Source organism: Bos indicus, chromosome 13 (assembly GCF_029378745.1).
Source record: "Bos indicus isolate NIAB-ARS_2022 breed Sahiwal x Tharparkar chromosome 13, NIAB-ARS_B.indTharparkar_mat_pri_1.0, whole genome shotgun sequence".
Taxonomy (NCBI): domain Eukaryota; kingdom Metazoa; phylum Chordata; class Mammalia; order Artiodactyla; family Bovidae; genus Bos; species Bos indicus.
The window spans coordinates 67,176,491-67,201,135 of NC_091772.1; the positions used below are offsets into that span (position 1 = coordinate 67,176,491).

Genomic DNA, 24,645 nt, shown 5'->3' on the forward strand with positions numbered 1-24,645 from the left:
GCCAATGCAAGAGACATAAAAGATGCAGGTTTGATCCCTGGGCAGGAAGATCCCCTGGAGGAGGGCATGGCAGCCCACTCCAATATTCTTGCCTGGAGAAGCCCATGGACAGAGGAGCCTGGCGGGCTACAATCCATGGGGTCACAAAGAGTCAGACACAGCTGAATCGACTTAGCACGCACACACAGTATTATGCCGCTCACAGTGCTCCATAACGGCTAAGAGAAGAATAACCTTTTCATGTGACACCTCTGTTCAAAATCCTTTAATAGCTCCTGTCACCAACGTAGTCCTGGCCTCAGGCTGTGGTGGGTGGGGTGGAGGATCTGAATTCTTTCAAAGGATCTAGGAATCCAAATAGTTCAGGAAGGCTTGTCTGGAAGCCAGCACACATTCCCCAGGAGGGTAAGAAATGCTCTCAACCCCACCTGCTTCCCTGCTCTCACCATCCTTCTCCCCTCCTGCTGCTGCTGGTAAGTCACTTCAGTCGTGTCTGACTCTGTGCGACCCCATAGACATCAACCCATCAGGCTGCCCCATCCCTGGGATTCTCCAGGCAAGAACACTGGAGTGGGTTGCCATTTCCTTCTCCGATGCATGAAAGCGAAAAGTGAAAGTGAAGTCGCTCAGTCATATCCGACTCAGCGACCCCATGGACTGCAGCCCACCAGGCTCCTCCATCCATGGGATTTTCCAGGCAAGAGTACCGACCCTCCCCCTAGGAATCTGGAATTGCTACTCCAATTGGCTGGATTCTAGAACACTGATGGGTTCTTGTCTGATAGTGGGCAGGAGTTTCGGGGGCTAAAGGGTACACATCCAGGTGCCCATTTTCAGTTCTTCTGCTCTGTGCTATGTGACCAGTAAGCCTAACCAAAGCTCACTCTGGTTTTCTCCCTCTCCCTCTCTCCACCCAAGCCAGCCATTGGGGTTTCACCCCCATGCATTCAGCCAAGGGCTGGGAGGGGATGAGACCTGCACCCCCACCCCCACCTCTGTTCCAGGCCAGCCTCAGCCACTGGCCACTGGCCCAACTGACAATGAATCACTACTTTGCTTCCGAGTGTGACAGTCTGAGTTCAGTTCCCCAGGTGCAGAGGGGGCCAGGGGGTGGGGAACTGGTCGGGCAAGTTTTAGTCATTTAGAGGCCCCTTAGACTAACTATCGGAGAAGGCAATGGCACCCCACTCCAGTACTCTTGCCTGGAAAATCCCATGGACGGAGGAGCCTGGTAGGCTGCAGTCCATGGGGTCGCTGAGAGTCGGACACGACTGAGCGACTTCACTTTCACTTTTCACTTTCATGGATTGGAGAAGGACACTCCAGTGTTCTTGCCTGGAGAATCCCAGGGACAGGGGAGCCTGGTAGGCTGCAGTCTATGGGGTCGCACAGAGTCGGACACGACTGAAGTGACTTAGCATAGCATAGCATAGCCTAACTATTAAATATCATCCAAATGTGCCCCTGCCTCTTCATCTCGAATGTCTCTAAACCCTGAGTTTGAAAAATGCAAATTCATTTTAAAAAGTCTCTAGATTTGCAGTGGCTTTTTTTCAACTTACTGGATGCAAACTTAATTATTATCACATGAGGATCTTCATACTTGACAAACTTAGGGGACACTGGGCTCTGAGAACAAGACCACAACATGCCTTTGCTTACCTCCACCTGGCCTACCCTTCCCCCACACAGTCCATGGAGGATGCCCAGGGGTCTAAGGCGATGTGCTTCTGCAGGAGTCCTGACATTTCAGAGTCAATTTCATCATGCAACCTAACAGGACGTGCTCCCTTCCCTCTTTTTGAGGTCCTCTATATCCACATGCCACTTCTCAGTTGTGTGGCCTTGGGGAAGCTACTTAAATTTCTCTGAGCCTCAATTTTCTCATCTGTGAAATAGAGCCAATAATACCTACTTTCAGAGACAGGTGAGGATTATTAAAAGAGAATGTTAGCCAAGGGTGTGGCTTGGTTGTTGCCGAGGGATTCGTTTACATCCTCCAAAGACAGGGCTGCTCTTACAGATGAGGACTCTGAGACCCAGAAAGGTGCAAAGACTCGTTCAAGTTCGCATAGCTGTGTAGAGGCAAAGCCAGGGCTAAAAGCCTGGCCCCGGTCCTCACTGGCCACCCATGATCCCCACCTGCCCAGGTCTCCAGCCCCATGCTCTCATCACTACCAAGCAGGGCCAGGCTGGCAGTGGTTTTTTCCTTACCAGCAGCAGGCTCCAGAGCTAGCTGAGTACACACCTATTTCCCAACCTGGCTGGGGGGAAATGGCTCTGGGTGTTCCTTGGACATTTGGCAACTATGTGTTGCATTACTTCCTGTGATCGTCCCTGGGGCTGGAGGAGGCCCAGCCTGCTGGAGCCAACACTGTAACCCTGGCGAAGGGTTTCAGCTTCCAGAGAGAAATGAGAAGTGAGAGGGACACACTCCCTCCCCTCTGTTCCCTAGGAGAACCTCTCTGCTTTCTGTTTCCCTTTCCCACATCCTTCAGCTCTCTCCAGAAACTGTCCCTCCTGCAAAGCCAATACCTTCAGGCTCAGAAGTGGCCTGCTTCTCTCAACCCCAAGGCTGCCCCTCCAGGGCCAAGGTCAATTTTCACCTTCTCCAGGAAGCCTCTGGGGATTGTCAGGCTGCACTTGTTCTCCTTAGGCTCCAAACAACTTATTGTCTGGAATTTATGCTCTGGGCTCTGACTCTTCTTTCATTTACTGACAATATATATTTTTTTAATTTTAATTTTAAAAATTGCTTGCAGGGATCTTAGTTCCTCTACCAGGCTTGAACTGGGCCTACAGCAGTTTAAACTGCCACGCTGAGTCCTGACTACTGCACCATCAGGGAATTCTCCTAAACTTTCAATTTTTATAAAATTTTAAAGGTTGTGAAAGGTTGTTGCTGAGCCATGAAAGATGCTGGGATTCTTGGCCTCCAGAGTAGAGGAATTCAATCTGGGGCCAGGCTTGATTGCTCAGAGCTTTTGTGTAATAAAGTTTTATCAAAGTATAAAAGAGATAGAGAAAGCTTCAGACATAGACATCAGAAGGGGGCAGAAAGAGTGCCCCCTGCTAGCCTTTCAGTTCAGTTCAGTCGCTCAGTTGTGTCCGACTCTTTGGGACCCCGTAAATCTCAGAACGCCAGGCCTCCCTGTCCATCACCAACTCCCGGAGTTCACCCAAACTCATGTGCATCGAGTTGGTGATGCCATCCAGTCATCTCATCCTCTGTCGTCCCTTCTCTTCCTGCCCCCAATCCCTCCCAGCATCAGGGTCTTTTCCAATGAGTCAACTCTCCGTATGAGGTGGCTAAAGTACTGGAGTTTTAGCCTCAGCATCAGTCCTTCCAATGAACACCCAGGACTGGTCTCCTTTAGAATGGACTGGTTGGATCTCCTTGCAGTCCAAGGGACTCTCAAGAGTCTTCTCCAACACCACAGTTCAAAAGCATCAATTCTTCGGCGCTCAGCTTTCTTCACAGTCCAACTCTCACATCCATACATGACCACAGGAAAAACCATAGCCTTGACTAGACGGACCTTTGTTGGCAAAGTAATGTCTCTGCTTTTGAATATGCTATCTAGGTTGGTCATAACTTTCCTTCCAAGAAGTAAGTGTCTTTTAATTTCATAGCTGCAATCACCATCTGCAGTGATTTTGGAGCCCCAAAAAATAAAGTCAGCCACTGTTTCCACTGTTTCCCCATCTATCTGCCATGAAGTGATGGGACCAGATGCCATGATCTTAGTTTTCTGAATGTTGAGCTTTAAGCCAACTTTTTCACTCTCTTCTTTCACTTTCATCAAGAGGCTTTTTAGTTCCTCTTCACTTTCTGCCATAAGGATGGTATCATCTGCATATCTGAGGTTATTGATATTTCTCCTTTAGCAGGATGTTATATACCTATCAGCAAGCTGTTAATTAGAGAAAGGCGAGGTCTCAAAACTCAGAGTGGCACCAGGCCCCTCACCCACAACATGGACTTTGAGATAACAGCGGCACCAGGTGAGTCATCCCCGGCCTTAAAACGATTGACATAAATCTTGAAGAAAGGCAGGTTTCCAAGTAAATATGGAGATTCATTAACATAGATCAGGGGAACAATGTATGAGTAGAACATACAGGTTTGTTGGGCCCTTATCGGTTGAACATTTCATGCAAAGATGGGCATAATAAAGGGCAGAAATGGTATTGACCTATCAAAAGCAGAAGATATTAAGAGGAGGTGGCAAGAATACACAGAAGAACTATACAAAAAAGATCTTCACAACCCAGATAACTATGATGGTGTGATCACTCACCTAGAGCCAGACATCCTGGAATGCAAAGTCAGTTGGGCTTTAGGAAGCATCACTGTGAACAAAGCTATTGGAGGTGATGGAATTCCAGTTGAGCTATTTCAAATCCTGAAAGATGATGCTGTGAAAGTGCTGCACTCAATATGCCAGCAAATTTGGAAAACTCAGCAGTGGCCACAGGACTGGAAAAGGTCAGTTTTCATTCCAATCCCAAAGAAAGGCAATGCCAAATAATGTTCAAACCACCTCACAATTGCACTTATCTCACATGCTAGCAAAATAATGCTCAAAATTCTCCAATCCAGGCTTCAACAGTATGTGAACCGTGAACTTCCAGATGTTCAAGCTGGATTCAGAAAAGGCAGAAAAACCAGAGATCAAATTGTCAATATCTGTCGGATCATTGAAAAAGGAGAGTTCCAGAAAAATATCTACTTCTCCTTTATTGACTAAGCCAAAGCCTTTGCTGTGTGGATCACAACAAACTGTGGAAAATTCTTTAAGAGATGGGAATACCAGACCACCTGCCCTGCCTCCTGAGAACTCTGTATGCAGATCAAGAAGCAAAGTTAGAACTGGACATGGAACCACAGACTGGTTCCAAATAGGAAAAGGAATACGTCAAGGCTGTATATTGTCACCCTGCTTATTTAACTTCTATGCAGAGTACATCATGAGAAACGCTGGGCTGGATGAAGCTCAAGCTGTAATCAAGATTGCCAGGAAAAATATCAATAACCTCAGATATGCAGATGACACCACCCTCATGGCAGAAAGTGAAGAAGAACTAAAGAGGCTCCTGATGAATGTGAAAGAGGAGAGTGAAAAAGTTGGCTTAAAACTCAACATTCAAAAAACTAAGATCATGACATCCAGTCCCATCACTTCATGGCAAATAGATGGGGAAACAGTGGAAACAGTGACATACTTTATTTTGGGGGGCTCCAAAATCACTGCAGATGGTGACTGCAGCCATGAAATTAAAAGATGCTAACTCCTTGGAAGAAAAGCTATGACCAACCTAGGCAGCATATTAAAAAACAGAGACAAAAGTCCATCTAGTTTAAGCTATGGTTTTTCCTGTAGTCATGCATGGATGTGAGAGTTGGACCATAAAGAAAGCTAAGCACCAAAGAATTGATGCTTTTGAACTGTGGTGTTGGAGAAGGCTCTTGAGAGTCCCTTGGACTGCAAGGAGATCAAACCAGTCCATCCTAAAGGAAATCAGTCCCGAATATTCATTGGAAGAACTGATGCTGAAGCTGAAACTCCAATATTTTGGCCACCTGATGCGAAGAACTGACTCATTGGAAAAGACCCTGATGCTGGGCAAGACTGAAGGCAGAAGGAGAAGGGGACAACAGAGAATGAGATGGTTGGATGGCATCACCGACATTATGGATGTGAGTTTGAGTAAGCTCCGGGAGTTGGTAATGGACAGGGACACCTGGTGTGCTTCAGTCCACGGGGTCACAAAGAGTCAGACACGACTGAGCGACTGAACTATCGGTTCTGTGGCTTCCCTTGTGGCTCAGCTGGTAAAGAATCCACCTGCAATGCAGAAGACCTGGGTTCGATCCCTGGGTTGAGAAGATACCCTGGAGAAGGGAAAGGCTACCCACTCAGTATTCTGAGCCACTTTCACTTCACTTCACTTATGGGTTCTGCATCTTAAGCGGAACTGACTTGGAGAAAGACAGAGTCTAGGGTAAATACATGCCCACTCCAGTGTTCTTGCCTGGAGAATCCCGGGGACGGGGGAGCCTGGTGGGCTGCCGTCTATGGGGTCACACAGAGTCGGACACGACTGAAGCGACTTAGCAGCAGCAGGGTAAATAAGTAGTTCATTAACATAGATTTAAGACAAACATTTCCATAAGAAAGACACACTGGTTAGCTCAAGGTTTGAGAAAAGTTAAGTTCAGGTGGAGCCAGGTATCATGGCAACACATATTTTAAGAGAAACCTCCTTTTAATTTTGTATAGAGAAGGGGAAAAAAAATCTGATACTTGTTTTTTTCCTCCTGCCGCCTGAGAGAGAGATAAAAAATGTCTGACACTTGCAGCCTATGTCCTCTGTTTGGAGACCCCTGGGCTTCCTGCCTGTTACCCTCTCAGTTGCTTTCCATTTACAGCTATGACAAAATATTGGCTAGATTCCCCATGTTGTTCAGTGCATCCTTGAACCCATCTTACACCCAGTAGTTTATGCCCCCCACTCCCCCACTCTCTATTACCCCTCCTCCCTTCCCACTGGTAACCACCAGTTTGTTCTCTATGAATCTGCTTCTTTTATATTATATTCACTAGTTTGTTGTATTCATTTACTCACTACTGAATATATCTTGTGATCTACTCTAAGAACTGCACTAGTAATAAAATAATAAGAGAAAGATTTACATTCACCTCTAAGACAAGGTACCCAAAGGGGCCTTTTTATGAGACTCAAGGCTCTGGAAGAGACTTTTGTTAGCTAACAAGGTAGGGGAGACACCCTCTCAAGAGGTTGTTGTTGTTGTTCGGTCGCTCAGTCATGTCCGATTCTTGGCAACCCCATGGACTGTAGCCTGCCGGGCTCCTCTGTCCGTGGGATTCTCCAGGCAAGAATGCTGGAGTGGGTTGCCATGCCCTTCTCCAGCAAGAGGTTATCGCCATAGTACAAAACATCTTTTTTTTCTTTTGGCTGCTCTGGGTCTTAGTTCGTCATGGTGCAAGGGCTTTCTCTAGCGGAGCACGGGCTCTAGAGAGCCCAGGCTCAGTAGCTGCAGTGCACAGATTTTAGATGCCCCTCAGCACATGGGATCTTAGTTCCCTAACCAGGTATCAAACCCCTGTCGTCTGCATTGGAAGGTGGATTCTTGACCACTAGGCCACCAGGGAAGTCCTATGATTGCCTTTTAGATACTACACACCCTGAGGCCTGATCTCCATGAAGTCCTATTCCTCCCTTCCCCTCCACCCCCCAGGACCCTCCACGAACCCCTTCCTGTTCCTGCACCCCAAATCCAGGGTCAGTAAATAACTGACAACATACACGGGACGCCAGACACCCAGAGGATGTGGGGCCAGGAGGGAAAGAGCTGGAGGATCAGGGGCAGAGGGAGAGGGAGTCGTTTCCGGGACTTTCACTAACCACAGGATGGCCTCATCCTAACACTGGGAGGGGCCTGAAGAACAGCTGCCCCCAAGGATGAGTGTGGGGACGGAGACAGGTGCAGCAAGGTTAAGCGACAAAGTCAAGCTCACAAAGCAAGTAAGTGGCAAGCTGGGATCTGTGCCCAGGTCCATAAGGTTTCAGCCCACACTCCTAACTGCCTTGCTGTGCTGGGAGGGGGCGTTTCTCCCCACAGTGCCTGGCTGAGTGGCAGCTCACAGAGGCCACGGGAGCACTAGACCTCTCCCTCTGCACAGGTCCAGCCCAGACCCAAAGACCTGACAAGCGAGGGCTCAGTGCGTGGTGCCCTAGTGTGTTTTCCTGGGGAGTCCAGGACTCTCCAACCAGCTGGCCAGGATGGTTAAATTAGGACTATTTCTTGAGCACTTTCTCCATGCCAATCGATTCACGCCTATTATTTAATCCCCAGAACAACCCCCATGCTGGGCATTGTTTCCCCATGTTTAAATGAGGAACCCAAATTTCAGAAGGGTCAAATAACTTGACCAGAGCAAATAACTTGGCTGGAACTATAAACTCAGGGCTCCAAGCCAAATGCACTTTCTTTTGGAAAAAAAATCAACATCCTAAGGAGCATGGATTAGAAAGACGGAAAGAACCAGCCCATGAATCATCCACTCTTGACCCATCCCACCTCTAAATTTCTGCTGAGGTAGTGTATTTTCCTATGTTGTGAGTTGGGACAACAGGAGAGAGTTTGAATGGATGACAGAAATATTCTATATTTCTATGGTGATCCTGGTTATACATAGCTGTACGTGTATTAACGATTCATAGAGCTAAAAGAAACTATATGAAGTAAATATGGCATAATGTTAAGATTTTACAAATTTGGGTAGTCTGTTCTTACCTTTATATTTGAAAGATTTTACAATAATAACAAAAAGGCCAAAAAAGAGGAGGAAAAAAAAGAAGAGGAGAAGGAGGAGACACTGGAAAAAGCCTGTTTAGGTGCAATGGCTGGAGCTGCTGCAGTCATCTTGCAACTGTCAATGAAAAATTACTCAGTCAATCTAAGAAAGAAATGAAGATTTTTATTTGAGCCAAACTGAGGATTATAACCCAGGAATATGAGAAATTAATCTGTGAACTTAGTTTCCCCTTCTCCATTCTTTGGCCACTGAATAAAACTTGTATTGTTTCAATCTCAAACAAAAACAGGAACAGCATCTCAGAAAGCTCTGAGGGCTGTTCTACCATGAGAAGTCAAAACACAGTTACATAAGTTTTTTGAGACAGAGGACTGTAAATTACATGATGAATCACTGACATTTTACACAATTCAGATATGCAAGTACAAGGTGATGATGTGATCCCCTTACAAGATCAAGAAGGAATGTTACCTTTCCATCAAGAAGAGTTGTCTTCTTGATGCTGGGAGAATGCTTCTCTTTAGGGCTGAGCTGGTATTTCTGCCAACAGCGAAGATTTAGTCGATGCCTAATGCAGATACACAATGCACAGTAGAAGGGAAAGAGGAAGCCAAAGGACAGAAATAAGTTTTTTATGTTTAAATTTTTCTTGTCTTGCCATAAAATATGAATTTTATTTCACACAACTATGAAAGAAGCCAGTGTAAGGGTAAATTTGAGATACTAGGGTGGCAGAGCAGACAGGTGTGGAGAGATGGTAAATGCCTGTTAATTAATGAATTTTTTAAATTAGCATTTTTGTTGCAAATTTGGTGGTTTTTTTTTTTTTTTTCCTGGCCAAACAGCATGTGGGATCATAAAGGTGCCCCAACCAGGGATCAAATCCACAGCTCTTATAGTGAAAGTGCAGAGTCTTAACCACTGGATGGCCAGGAAGTCTTGTTAGCTGTTGAATTAATCAGATCCTCAAACCTGCTCTCTCTCTGGGCTTCATCTCTGAGATATGGGTAGACTGTTGAAGCCAATGTGAGCTGAGGATTTCTGTTGCTTGGGTTGAAGACACTGTCGCTCACACCAAGTAAAGAGTCAGGTCTGAAGCAGTGGGGCCCCACCATGGCCAGGGGCAGAACCAAAAAGGAGGTCAGAGGTTTGCTGATGGACGCTTCTGGATTTGACTGAGCATAAGCATCAGAAGCCAGTGGGGCTGGCTTATTGCCAGTTGGTTTTAAGATTCTTACATTGTGGCAATTTAAGTTATCATTCTTTGAGTTTCCTTGTAATACCCCTTTCCTGTCTGATATCCTCAGGGAGGCAATATCTGCCTGGACCCAGGGGACTCAGGAATTTGGGGCAGTTAGAGCTGCAGGTATTCCAAACTGTGTAAGATAACTTTTCAAAAATGGATTTTCTGACAAGTCATTAGTCTGTGTGTTTTGGCCTGTGTCTTCCTTGTACGGATACAGACATGGGAATCTGGGGGCCCAGGAAGGCAGAGCTAGGGTGAAGACCCAGGGTGATAAGTTCTCTTAGAAACTACCCCAAGAAGACAGGAGAATATTTCTCTCCATGAAAGGCACTGCGACCTTGACAGGGACATAACTGCCTTGTAACTCAGTTTCCTTATCTTCAAAATGGAGGATAATTATTCCTCTCTCACAGGTTATTTGGGGTTTCCCTGGTAGCTCAGACGGTAAAGAATCCACCTGCAATGCAGGAGACTCGGGCTTGATCCCTGGGTTGGGGAGATCCCCTGGAGCAGGGAATGGCAACCCACTCCAGTGTTCTTGGCTAAGAAATCCCATGGACAGAAGAGCCTGGCAGGCTACTATCCATGGGACACACTGAGGGATTAACAATTTCTTCACTTTTCACTGGTTATTTAAAGGCTTGAAGACAATATAAATAAAGTGTCATAGTAGATGCTCTGTCCATAGCCACTGTTTTCATTCTACAGCAAGCCAGAAGGATTCTTGGTTGTGGTGGGTGGCGGCAGGAAGGGAGATCCTTTCAGAAACAGTGGAAAGAGAAGAAAGAAAAAAAACTCAGAAAGTCTCATGTCCTCCAGGCTCAATGGGCTTCATTAGATCTTCATCAAATCAGAGTCGGGGAGACAGGGCGTCAGGGGGCTGATGAGGACCCAGCAGGAGAGAAGCTGGCCTCCCTCTCTGCAGCCCCGCCCCTCCTCTCATCACCATGGAGACGGTGCCATGCTGCCTGGTGGGGTTCCCGCCCACACTGGGCCTGAGGCTGCTGCAAAGGGAGGGGCAGGGGCCTAGCAGACAGAATTCCGTCTGGAAAGTTGGAGGGAGGGTGGGGAGTGTGTGTGCTGATGCCACCCCCACCCCCACCCCGCCCCAGCTCCCAAGATGCTGAAGGACTCAGGTTAGTGTGGGATGCGTCTGCGCTTGAATCCCAGCTCTGCTAGCAGCCTAGCTGCGTGACTGTGGAAAGAACACTTCCCCTCTCGAAGCCTCAGGCTTCACATATGTCAAAGGAAAGGGGAAAAGGTATAAGAACAAAAGCCTGGTGAAAAAAACTGTAGGGTAAGGAAGCAATGAAATACAGAGAACCGCACATACTGTTCTTATAAAAGGGAACTTCACAAAACCGGCGTTGATTACATATTTCTGTGTTGAAAGACACACCTGATCTACGCTTACCAAAAGTGGGGAGCGAGGAGAGAAATACTCTAAAATACACTTCTGCTTGTCCTCTCTGGAACTGGGGATTGCACGTAATTTTTATTTATATTTTTTTTGGTTCTTTCTCAAATTTTGGCCCGTGAACATGGATTGCTTTCAAAGTCAGAGTGACAGTAATAGCTACCATTTGTGAGCATATTATGCATGGGGTATTGTGTTAAGTGCTGTACATGATTTAAAGCCCTTTATGTCTTCACAATAACCTGAGGTGGGGGGTGTACTCTGGTTATTGTCACTTTACAAAGAGGAACTGAGGTTCAGAGAGGTTACGGGGCTTGACCAAGGTCAAACCACCACAGAGTGGCAAAGCTAAGCTTTAAAACCAGTTAAAATACCAGACTCAAAATTCAAGCATTTAATTATTACCACTATTGCCTCTCAGGACAAGAAAATGCTTCAGGCTCTGTTTCCTTAAAGGTTTTACTGTGGAAAATACCAAAGAAATCAAAAGTAGAAAGAAAAATACAATTCTCAGTTACAAAATGAGTAAGTTCTGGGGATCTAATGTATAGCATGATAATTGCAGTTAAGAATACTATATACTTGGAATTTGTTAAGAGAGTAAATCTTCATTCTCCCTACACACACCAAATGATAACCATGTGAAGAGAGAGATGAGCGAATTAGTTTGGTTGTGGCAATCTCTTCACAATGTATACGTATACCGAATTATCACATTGTACACTTTAAATGTTCACTTGACCCTTAAACAATGCAGGGGCGAGGGGTGCTGACATCCAAAGCAGTCAAAAACTCGAGTATAATTTAGCGTCAGACCTCCATATATGCAGTTCCATCATATCCGAGGTCCCACATCTCTGGATTCAACCACCCACAGGTGGTGCAGGACGGCAGTACGTACTTATTGAAGGAAATCCGTATACAAACGCACCTGCACAGTTCAGACCTGCGCTGTTCAAGGAGCAACTGTGCACAATTTTGCCAATTATACCTCAGTAGAGCATAAAAAAAGGAGACAAAAATATAATCAACTCTGATATACCTGCCACCCAGCTCCCAGGAAGTCCTTGGATGGAGGGATTTGGGTGGAGGGTTCAGGGAGCGGGGAAGGGGAGGGGAATGACGCTCAGAGCCAGGTCTTGACTTACACACACCATGCACACCACACACACACACCACATATACAAACACACACCACACCACACACAACCACACACCACACATACATACACACACACCCACACAACCACGCACCACACATACATACACACACACCACACACAAACACACCACACAGGCATACACACATCACACACACAATACACCACACATGCATACACACACACCATACACAAACACACCACACACGCATACACACACACCACACACAAACACACCACACATGCATACACACACACCACACACAAACACACCACACACGCATACACACATCACACACACAATACACCACATCACATACATACACACACAACAAACAACCACACACCACACATACATACACATACACCACACCACACCATACACACATCACACATGCATACACACACCACACATACATACACACACCACAATACATACACACACACCATACCACACATACCCTAAACATATATACACACACCACACACAAACACATCACACATACATATATACAACATACCACACCACATACGCACACACACCAAACACAATCCCACACACAACACACATACATGCACACCGCACACCACACATACATACACATAGACCACACATACATACACATGCACCACACATCATACACACATCACACATGCATACATACACACACCACAATACGTACACATATACCATACCACACACCCCCCAAGCATACATACACAAACACACCACACATACATACAACATACCACACCACACACACACCAAATGCAACCACACACACAGCACACATACATACACACATGCCACACATACATACACACACAGCACACGCACACGCACAGGGCTCCCAGGCTCCACTGCTGGCTGTTCTGGGGCTGTGGCCCCACCATACGGTGGGGAACCGCAGGCACGCAGCCGCCCACCCCCTCTTCCGCCCCTGCTCGTGTTCCTTCCTCCTTTCTCCGTTCTCCTGACTTGCATTTCCACAGCTGCCTCCTTTATAGGTCCCTGGTTCCCCTCCAAGACCTCGAGGTTTTGGCAGCTCTGCAGGACGAAGACATGGCCAGAGGCCCTGACACCGCGCGGAGGTGGGCAACCCTGGTGGTGCTGGCCGCCCTGGGCACGGCTGTGACGACTACCAACCCTGGCATTGTGGCCAGGATCACCCAGAAGGGCCTGGACTACGGTAACTGGCTGCCTTCCTTTCCTTCTCTCCCATCACTGACTGAGCACCTGCCGTGTGCAGCCCTTAAATCCAGGGTATGGCCTGCTCACTGCTCCTTCAAGGTGACCCTCTCACCCCGTCTTACAGAGCAAGAAGCTGGGCCAGGGTGAGTTACCCAAGGTCACAGAGCTGGGAGGCCGCAGCAGGGGGGATGGAACCCTAGTCTGGAGGACTCTGAGTCCAGTGCTCAGGCCCCTCAGGGTCCCCCTCCCTCTACCCAATAACCGATTCGGGCTTGGGCCCTTCACTTCCTTCCTAGCTGGTTCTCAGCCCTGATACTCGTCTGGCAGCCCCTGGCTCAGTCCTCAGCGTGGGCCGAGCTCAGGCTCCGTGAGGAGCGGTGGTGCTTGGCAGCCACACTCTGCACAGTAGCCACCCGGGTGCCACAGAGACGATCCCCCCAGGCCACTCCCTCAGGCCCAGACACGGCAGAGAATGTTATGAAGCAGCCTCCTGACCTGCTCATATCGGTCTAGGCACTATGCTAAAAGCACAAAATGTTACTAGTGACCTTTACAGATGAGCAGACAGACTGGAAGGAGGGAAGGGGAAGGGGGTGGCCTGGATCTGAGCTCTGGTCTGTGAAGTATCAGCGTGGGGCTGCTCAATGCTGCCTCTCTGTGGCAGAGAGATGACCTGCAGAACAGTGGGGGACAGCCGGTGCCAGAGACATCAGACCCAGGAGAAGGCAGGCTCTCAGGGGCGGTGGACCCCCGGAGGAATCAGGACATGACCGAAGTGAAGTGATAGTCGCTCAGTCATGTCCGACTCTTTACAACCCCATGGACTATACAGTCCATGGAATTCTCTAGGCCAGAATATTGAAGTGGGAAGCCTTTCCCTTCTCCAGAGGATCTTCCCAACCCAGGGATCGAACCCAGGACTCCTGCATTACAGGTGGATTCTTTACCAGCTGAGCCACAAGGGAAGCCCAAGAATACTGGAGTGAGTAGCCTATCCCTTCTCCAGATGATCCTCCTGACCCAGGAGTCGAATCAGGGTCTCCTGGATTGCAGGTGGATTCTTTACCAATTGAGCTATCAGGGAAGCCCCGGACAGGACCAAGGAGACCTGGTATTCCATCCCTGAATTCCTACCCCAGCCCAGGCAGGACACCTGTGAATCCCAGGGTTGCAGACGGAAGACTCCCCGTGAGCTAGGAGAAAGGATTATGCCCCTGCCCTGTACCCAGACCTGGGGTGCCTCTGGTTGCTTCCCGGGAGCAGAGACTTGGGCTCAGCCTTTAAGCCCAAACGTCTTCACATTCTGTCAGAGCAGCCTCAGTCCCTCCTTCTACTCACACCCCATTCAGCCACCAGTGAGTGTCCTGAGGTGCAGCATATCGGTTCAGGACCCTCATTACTGACACTATTCAGTGGCTCCCGAGTGCCTTCAGAAGGCGTCCTGGGCTTGGCATTAGAGACCCTTCGAGACCCAGCCCCTGCAGCTCCACAGACGGTGGCCATCCCACATTTTCATTTCTCTCTGGGCAGTGCCAGTCTGTGCTTGGTTTACTTTTGGACCCCCAGAAGGCCTGTCCCAGGGCATGGGCTCTGGGAACAGAAGGCCTGAATTCAGATGCTGCCTCCCTCACCTGTCAGCTGTGTGGTCACCTTTCTGAGTCTGTTTCCTCGTCTGTGAATTGGGAGGTATAACAAGACCCACTGGGCTTCTTCCCTGGTGGCTCGGTTGGTAAAGACTTCCTGCAGTGTGGGAGACCTGGGTTCCAAATCAGTTCTTTTCAACAAGACCTATTATCCAGGATTGTTCAGATTCGCGTATGTTCAGTTACACGTATGTAACTTAATACATGCATGGAGCCCAGAACTGTGCCAGGAACAGAATAAGAACCTGATAAATGTTGTTGTTGTTACTATTATTATTACAATTGTTATTATTAGTATGCTTAACTGGCTCTTGGAAAAACGCAAATCCTAGGATCCATCATTTTACTGCTTACTCTTATCATTTAACGTGTTTGCCATCTAACTGGTTCTCTGACGCTGTTAACCACATAATAAGAGATGGCAGAATTCCTGACTGTGGGGACATTCATTCATTTAGTCATCCATCAGGTATTAGGTTCTAGTCCCTGTGGTAAACGTGGCGGATGTCTGTGACATCCGTCCCTGGCCTTGGGCGGCTTATATCTAGTAGGGGAGAGAGATATTAATCGGAAAATCACATGAATAGTTGCATAATTACAAAAGGTAATGCGAGCTCCAAAAGAGATACCCACAGCATCGTGAGAATGATAACAAGCAGGATCGCACTCTTCTGATAGACCAGAGAAAGTTCCTAGAAGAAATGATGACTAGAAGCTGACCAGGTGAAGATGAGAGGAAAAGGTTTCCCAGGCAGTGGGAAAGGTGCAAGCAAAGATCCTGTGGCGAGAGAGTCCAAAACCCGGAGAGACGCAGTATCTGTGAAGGCAGAGCACAGAGCAGATGATCAATAAACACCCATAGGATGCATGACTGGGTGTTTGAAGTGGGTGATATTTCAAACTAAGTGTTGGCAAACAATAGCCTGTAGGCCAAATCTGGGTCACCACGTTTTTGTATGGCCCAGGGACTAAGCATGGCTTTTACATTTTTAAATGGCTGGGAAAAAAATCAAAAGGAGAATCTGGTCTCAGGCCGTGTGAAAATGATGTGTGTGCTGTGTATGCTAAGTCACTTCAGTCTTCAGTGTCCAAGTCTTTGCGACCCCATGGACTTCAGCTAGCCAGACTCCTCTGTCCATGGGTTTCTCCAGGCAAGAATACTGGGGTGGGTAGCCATGCCCTCCTCCAGAGGATCTTCCTGACCCAGTGATTGAACCCATGTCTCTCATGTGTCTTGCATTGGCAGGCGGGTTCTTTACCACTAGTGACACTGATGTGAAATTCAAGTTTCATTTTCTATCAGTAAAGTTTTATTGTAACAAAGCCATACCTATTCATTGACTTACTGTCTATGGCTGCTTTTGTACAATAACATCTGAGCTGAGTGGTTGTGACGGAGACAGTAAGATCTAAAAAGCAGAAAATATTTATTATCGGGGCATTGACAAGAGCCCTTAACTGAGCCCTGCTATAGACCCTCCAATCCCACCGTCTCTGCTATGAACCAGCTACATGCCTCTGACCTCTGCCTCCTCTCTCTCCTCTCAGCCTGCCAGCAGGGAGTGCTTACTCTGCAGAAGGAGTTGGAGAAGAAAACAATTCCCAATTTCTCAGGAAACTTTAAGATAAAGTACCTCGGGAAAGGGCAATACAGCTTCTTCAGGTAAGCCCTGTCCTGCTCAGTCCTCTGTGTTCAGGACTGTCGTGTGTTGGTGCCACCAAGACGTAGATTCATAGAGCCACAAATTCCTAAACTAAGAGAGGTTAGAGGATCCCAAAGCTAATGTTCACATCATTCCGAGGGGATACAGTCCCCAAGCTGCGTGTGGAAGAAACCACCCAAACTGTCTTTCAGACACTCACTGTGACTCCCGAGGGGATGTCATAAATCCCCAAACTCTGTGCCAAGCCCTTATGTTAATTGGGATTAGGGGCGGAGGTGAGGTTTTTATGACAGAAAACCTAATCAGAAATGACCTTAACCAGAATGTAGGGGCTCAGAGGACTGAGATGTCCCTGGGATCATCTGGCTTCAGGTTCAGCTTGAGGAAGGCTCAAATATCACTGGACCCTGTTTTTCTCTTGCCATCTCTCAGCATCTCTTCCCTCTGGAAAGGCTAATTCTCGGGTAGGATGTCCCTATAAAGAGGCCATCAGCATCTTCTCAGCACTTCCAGCCCTATAGGAGGAAGGTACCATCTTCTTACCACTCAAGCAAAACTCCTAAGATTCACTCTGATTGGTCCGTTTTAGGTCCATACACACTGCTGGGCCAATCACTGTGGCCAGGGAATAGAAAACACGAATGAGCTTGTACTGAAGTCTCAAGCTCCACCCCCTGAAGATGACCTGTGAAGTCAACTTTCTTGGGAGCAGCATGGGCTAGATGTGGGGAAGAGTTCCTCCAAAGTAAAAATGGCAGTTCTGTTATCAACAAGAGAGGGATGTGGGTGCTGGGGAGAAAACCCATAAATGTCCTCTAACGAATTTTATTCACTCACTTAGCAGATATTTTTGAGCACCTACTATGTGTCTGATTCAGCAGGCTTTGCTATAGTACAATAGGGAAAAAAAGACAGACACATTCCACCCCTTACAGAACATGTAGTCAATGGAATTACATTTGTTATCTTCACTGATTATCACACACCCTGCAAGACAGAAGTTATTGTGCCCACTTTACAAATGAGGAAACTGAGACTCAGGATGATTAAGCGATGTGGCCAGGATCACACAAAAGTAAATTGAAGAGCAGGATTCAAATGCAGATTTGTCTGACTTTAAAGCCTAGCCACAGAGTTCCCAAGGCTGCTCTCATCATAACTTTTGGGCTCTCTTAAAACGGATGGGATAAAGGACCAGGCTGGAGGGGAATGAGTCTGCACTGACCATTGACTGAGTCCTTGTGGGGACCCCAAGGAGACTAACTGATCATTTCTTCCTTGCAGCATGGTTATTCAAGGATTCAATCTTCCCAATTCCCAGATAAGACCGTTGCCAGATAAGGGCCTTGATCTCTCTATCAGAGATGCCAGTATCAAGATCAGAGGAAAATGGAAGGCACGAAAGAATTTCATGTGAGTTTCCAAGCTTGTTGTTTGTTGAGTGTGGGGGTAAGCTCTTGGTGATACTTGGAAGAGAGGAGAGCCAAGATCTCAAGCATGCCGAATTTTTGCCTGGCCAAATACCATCTGCCCCCTCAGAGCTACTGGGAAAATTTTTCACAAAAGAAGTTTTAACATGCTGCTGCTGCTGCTGCTAAGTAGCTTCAGCCATGTCCGACTCTATGCAACCCCATAGACGGCAGCCCACCAGGCTCCCCCGTCCCTGGGATTTTCCAGGCAAGAGTACTGGAGTGGGGTGCCACTGCCTTCTCTGAAGTTTTAACATAACTCTTGGTTAATAGCTGAGCATGTTCCCACATCTCAATGCAGGACACCAGCAAGGCTGAGTTGGTACATATGGCTTAGGAGGGAAGGCTAAGTGGGACCTTTACTTTACCCCTTTATCAGTTAGCAATTGCTGTGTTACAAACCATCACAAACTCAGTGACCTAAAGCAAGTCATATATCTTCACTTATGTATCTATGTGTTGGCTGGGGTTCCCTGCCATAGGTTGGCCTCAGCTAGGGGTGGCCCTGTTCAACATGTATCTCCTCGTCTTCCCTGGACCAATGAATGAGCTACACAGAGCATGTTCTTAGTGACAGCAGAGGTGCAAAAAGGGTAACCAGAAGCATGCTAAGCCCTAGACTTTGAACTGGTCCATAGTCACTACTCATATACCATTGGCCAAAACAAGTCACGTGCCCAAGTCCAAAGTCAAGAACATGGAATTACACACGTATCCTCCCAAGACAGGCAATGGAGAGGGTATGGACGCAGGGAGGGTGAAAATTGGGGCCAATTATCCAAACCACAACTGTGAATCTAAATATTGGGCTCTCACTGCGGTGACTGTGCAGTGGTGACAGTGGCCCAGACTGACCTGTCATGTTAGCAACTTCTCCTTTGTGGGGAATCCAGGGAGCAAACAGACCCTTTGATGAGGACAGAGGCGTAGGTCTGCCCTTCGTTATAAGGACTGCTGATCTGGCATTCCCCACAATAAGCATTGCTTCATTTTTCTTTTTTTTTAGCTTTTTATTTTATATTAACAATGCTGTTATAGTTTCAGGTGGACAGCAAAGGGACTCAGCCATACATATACATGCATCCGTTCTCCCCCAAACTTCCCTCCCATTCCAGGCTACCACATAACATTGAGAAGGGTTCCCTGTGTTATACAGCAGAGGGATTTGCTTAATTTTTCATGTGAGCTCTTTCACATCTATCATTTCACTTACTGATCATAAACAAATAAATAGCAATACTTCCTCATGTTATAGAAGAGTTGACAAATTACATTCACATCCACTGTCTTATCCCAAACTCATTTCAGGAGGGAGTAGTTATTAACCCCATTTAATGAACCAAGTCATTAATTAATTAAAGACACGTCCCTTCCCAAAACTCAGCTTTCTAGTGGCAAAACCAGTGTCCCACTGCTGGTCCAAGGTCTGAGTAAGGAAACTGAAGCTCAGAGAGGTTGAGAAACACTCCCCATGCCACACAGCACAAGCAGAGGCTGAGGCAGTGGATAAGAGGAGGTTCTGCCAGGCAGACATGGCTTCAAACTTTGAGTTGGGATTCTGGTTCTTTCACTCAGCTGCTGTGTGACATTGGGCAAGCGGCCTTCCCTCTCTGAACTCCATCTCCTCATCCTGAGTGGGGATAATAGCAAAACCTACCTTCCAGCATTGGTGTGAAGTTTGACTGGCAGAGGGGAGAAAATGCTTGCTCCAAGTCTCGTCTTTGTGTTTCCCTTCAGCAAACTCGGTGGCAACTTTGACCTGAGTGTGGAGGGCATCTCTATTTTGGCGGGTCTGAATCTGGGCTATGACCCTGCCTCGGGCCACTCCACTGTTACCTGCTCCAGCTGCAGCAGTGGCATCAACACCGTCCGCATACACATCTCTGGCAGCAGCCTGGGGTATGACCTCCTGGGGCTGTGGATGGGAGGAGGGATGAATGTGTATGCGTGCTCAATCACTCAGTCATGTCCGACTCTTTGAGACCCTATGGACTGTAGCCCACCAGGCTCCTCTGTTCATGGGATTCTCCAGGCAAGAATACTGGAGTGGGTTGCCATTTCCTCCTCCAGGGGATCTTCCCGACTCAGGGATTGAACCCACATCTCCTGCACTGCAGGTGGATTCTTTACCACTGAGCCACCTGGGAAGTCCTGGGAGGAGGGACAGGATTATCCTAATCATTCTTGTATTCAAAAGCACATCCCAAATGCCACTTCCATGTCAGCCTTGTCCAAAGGTCTCAGATGTAAGGAAGATACAAAGGTTCACAGATGGAACACCCCCTCCCTGCCTTGAAGGGTCCCTTGCTCATTCAATATTCATTCAGCAAACTTTTACTGAGCACTTATTATGCTGCAGGCTCTGCACTAAACACTTTCAGTGCACCAAGTTATTAATCCTTATCACAAGCCTGTAGGCATTCATCTCTCCATCCAACTAACAAATATCAACTAAGAAACTGCTGTGCATGAGGCTTGTTCATTGTGTTCAAGAAAAAGCAGTGGTCACTAAAAATCTGGCCTTGCTGACAGTGATTGGAGGGTTGATGGATGCCTAGCACTGTTCAGACATGAGCCTTATCCCATCCTGTCCACACAAAGACTCTACGAGGTTAGTCTATTATTACCCCACTTTCAGAGAAGAAGATCAAGGCACAGAAAGAATAGGAAGTAGCCTGAGTTTTCATACCTAATGAGAATTGAGAAGCGATTCAATCCAGGACTCCCAGCCCCCAGATTCTTAGCTTCACAGTCCCGGTTCTCTTGAAGCTTCAGCCTGTGGGGAAGACAGACATTAATCAAATCATTGCATTAATGAATGGCTCACCAGGAATTACAAAAGGATATTAGAAGTAGGAAAAAGAGGTACAACGTGTGATGAACACATAGAACAGAAGGTTCTGACCTAGTCTGGCGGTTGCCCAGTTCTTTGATGAAATGACATTTGAATTGAGATGAAAAGAAGTAGAAGTTAATTAGACTGGGGACAGTGGGTGTTTTAAGCAGAGTGAACGGCGTGTGCAAAGGTCCTGTGGTGGGAGGAAGCAGAGGACACAGGAGGACATGGCCGAGCTGGGGCTGGAGGACAGAGAGAGAGGGAGTGGTGAGGAATGAGGCTGGGACGGGGCAGGGTTCCCGCTGTGCACCTGTGTAAGAAATAACCTCATGACCAGTCACTGAACACAGCAGAAGAAGGGTCTGATGGGGGTGTACAGAGTCGGAGCCCAGGGATGAGGGCGGTTAGGCCTCTTCAGGAGAGGGAGGAAGGCTTCCCAGATGAGGCAGCCTTCTGAACACAGCCTGGGGAGTACCTGGAAAGCCTCACGCCTGTCCCCACATGTCAATCCAGGTGGCTGATCCAACTCTTCCGCAAACGAATCGAGTCTTTGCTCCAAAAGTCCATGACCAGAAAGGTAGGAGGGGCTTAGAGTTTCAGCCCGCTCCCGTCAAAGTGGGTGGGGCCCGCGGTGGGTGGGGCCCGCGGTGTCCGCAAACCTCACGCATCGCGGGACACTTTGGCTCTCATCCAGACCTCTTCAGCAGTCCCCTACAGCCTTTAGGGAGCGCAAGTCCAGCTCTACAATGTGTCATGTCAATTTTCCTGGGAATCTAGCAAGAGACTAAGGTTCATGTCACGCACCCTCAGCAAACTGCCCCACACTTGAGTCACCTCTGCCTTCCCTGACGTCGTCCCTCCCTGCAGAGAAACTACTGTTCTTTCCTGCTGAACCCTCATATCCCTCCGGCCTCCTTTCTCATCCCCCACCCCAGAACCCCCTTGGTGGTGGTGCTGCTGCTGCTAAGTCGCTTCAGTCGTGTCCAACTCTGTGTGACCCCATAGACGGCAGCCCACCAGGCTCCTCCGTCCCTGGGATACTCCAGGCAAGAGTACTGGTGTGGGTTGCCACTGCCTTCTCCAGTGCATGAAAGTGAAAGTGAAGTCTCTCAGTCATGTCCGACTCTTAGCGACCCCATGGACTGCAGCCTACCAGGCTCCTCTGTCCATGGGATTTTCCAGGCAAGAGTACTGGAGTGGGGTGCCATTGCCTTCTCCACCTTGGTGGTAAGCCCCACCCAGAAAACGTGCAGCTGATGAAGCTGCTAGACTAGAGTGTAGCCAAGCTATGTCCTGAGGCTGGAACTGGTATGAAGGACAGACAGACCAGTGTGTCCCCCCAGCTCTGCTTTCACTCTAACCCCCATCCCCTACAAGCCAACCTCTTCAGCTGAGAAAAGGGGTAGTTTCTTGAGCTAGCTTCCCATTAATAAACCATCAGCTTCCAGGAAACCCCAGAGCCTGTCTTCCAAGCCAAGTGAGCTTGGGTTTTCTCCAGAGGGTAGTGGGGAGCCATTGAAGGTATTAGGCAAGGGGATGACCTGGCCAGATCTGTGCTTTAGATCAATTAGTCTAGCTGCCGTGAGAATGGCTGGAGGGGCCAAGAGCAGGGCAGGAGTCTTGGGGAAACCAAGGAGGCTTGTGCAGTCTTCCAGATGGGAGACCTTGGTCTTCCAGTCAAAGACGCTGACAATGTGGGTAAGGAGATATCAACCATCTATCTGAAAGCACTCTGTCAAATATTAAGAGAAAAAAATACCCATGCATGGTGGTCAAAATGCACAGCATAGTAGATTATAAAATGGGTTTTAGAATCTGAGTAGGAAATAAAACGCAGATATGCATCTCATACAGTCATATGTGTGCTCAGTTGTTCAGTCATGTCCAACTCTTTATGACCCCATGGACCGTAGCCCGCCAGGCTCCTCTGTCCATGAGGTCTTCCAGGCAAGATAACTGGAGTGGGTTGCTACTTCCTTCTCCAGGGGATCTTCCCGACCCAGGGATAGAACCCACATCTCTTGTACCTCCTGCATTGGTAGACAGGTTCTTTGTCACTAGCACCACCTGGGAAGCCCCCATACAGTCATATACAGCTACTATTTCCAAGCTATATGTTGGACTCTGAGCTTCCTGGTGAAGCTTCCTCAGAAGCTCAAAGAGAAAAGGGAAGCTTGAGTAGCTACATGATTTTCAAGGAAACATTCAAGACAAGCAAAACCTGTCCAGATAATTATTCCTAAAGGACACTGTCCACTATGGGAAGCCTTCGCTGATTTTTTCTTTTATTCTCCCAAGATCTGCGAGGTGGTGACTAGTACCGTGTCCTCCAAGCTGCAGCCTTATTTCCAGACGCTGCCAGGTAAGAAATGGGCAAGGCTAAGAAGGCTGGGGTGGAAGGGGAGGGGGAACCTGGGGTAGAAGGGGGAAGGGGAAGTTGGGATAGAAGGGAGATAGGGAGAGTGTGATGGAGCCAGCAAGTTTCCTAGGCAGGCCAGGCTTGGGTGCGAATGAGTAGAGCAGGTTATTTTCAAATGGTAATTAGTATCAGATCCCTTGGGGCCAGGTCCTTGTAGCAGGTCTGGGAGTTAAATGGAAGAGAAACCCTACAAGGTTTCCCTACAAACAACAAGTACCCACAGCCCCCTGAAGCCAGAGATACATAGCTGATCTGAGATCTGAGGTTGGTCACTTGCCCTCTCAAGGACTCGGTTTCCATATCTTTAAAATGGACACAATCTTCTCTTTCCCCAAGTGCTCAGTAAATTGTGAAGGGTTGCAGAAGGTGCAGGAAGACCCATCTGGCCAAGTGTCAACATGTGTCATGTACCCAGCAGTAATGTTTCCTCTTGGCCTCCCAATGCCACACTGAGATCACTGTTTTCTGCCAAATTTACACCAGGAAACAGGAGCCATGACTTGCCCAAATTCACAGGGCCAGTAAGAAGCAGAAATATGATCCAAATTCAGGTTTTCCTACTCCAGAGCCTGTGCCCCAAACTTCTACCAGGGCTGCCTCCCCACAGAGCCTAATGTGGCCTGCACGTGGTACTTGTCCATTTCAGATACATTTCCTTCTTCCGGGCACTGTCCCAGCCCCTCCAGGTGCAGAGCTCATCCTGGGTGTATTCAACGCAGTTTCAGGGTCCCAGGTTTAGCCTCACTGGGCAGGAAAAAGATTTTGGTTTGAGTCCCAGCCTTGTCACTCACAAGCTTTGCCATCCAGGACTAATTACGTATTCTGAGACTCAGTTTATTCCCTCTAACATGGGAAAGCAGGGCTAAAGGAGAAACCAATATTCATTTAATCCTCATTGATTAATGCTGGAAACAAAGAAACCAATCAGACTTGAAGCCAGTTTGGGCTCTGCCTGGGATGTTATCACTGCAATAATGACTCTTTCTGGCTTTTGAGCCCCTACCATGTACAGGGCATCTGCAAAGTCGTTAGTACCCCATCCTACAAATGAAAACAAGTGGCTCAGAGGAAGTGAAAGGACTTGTCCAAGGTCACACAGAGTTCAATTGAAGCCCAAGTCATTCTGTTCCTTGACTCTGCTTTGGCCATGTCTCAGGGCTGTTGGAAGAAGGGAGGGAGCTGATGATTCTGGGAATGTGGGGTGTGGGCTCATTTTCCTTTGAGGGGCGCACAGGGAGGAGGGCTCCTTGGAGG

General features: G+C 47.8%; 1 protein-coding gene and 1 long non-coding RNA gene across 2 annotated transcripts in view; one reads left to right on the forward strand and one right to left on the reverse strand.

The window, feature by feature from the left end:
• Positions 1-7,243: 7,243 nt before the first annotated feature.
• LOC139186583 (uncharacterized) lies at positions 7,244-21,604 on the reverse strand. Its single transcript, XR_011570217.1, has 4 exons — positions 21,448-21,604; positions 20,826-20,912; positions 19,794-20,051; positions 7,244-8,913 (listed from the first exon to the last, which is right to left on the reverse strand). It is a non-coding gene; the product is annotated as an uncharacterized lncRNA (long non-coding RNA).
• Positions 13,119-24,645, forward strand: part of BPI (bactericidal permeability increasing protein) — a 30,050-nt gene continuing 18,523 nt past the window's right edge. Inside the window, exons 1-6 of the mRNA XM_070801654.1 lie at positions 13,119-13,358; positions 16,552-16,666; positions 17,952-18,080; positions 19,874-20,035; positions 21,486-21,549; positions 23,271-23,334. Of these exons, the coding sequence (XP_070657755.1) occupies positions 13,232-13,358; positions 16,552-16,666; positions 17,952-18,080; positions 19,874-20,035; positions 21,486-21,549; positions 23,271-23,334 (661 nt within the window). The 5' untranslated portion in view covers positions 13,119-13,231. The remainder of the gene's footprint in view (positions 13,359-16,551; positions 16,667-17,951; positions 18,081-19,873; positions 20,036-21,485; positions 21,550-23,270; positions 23,335-24,645) is intronic.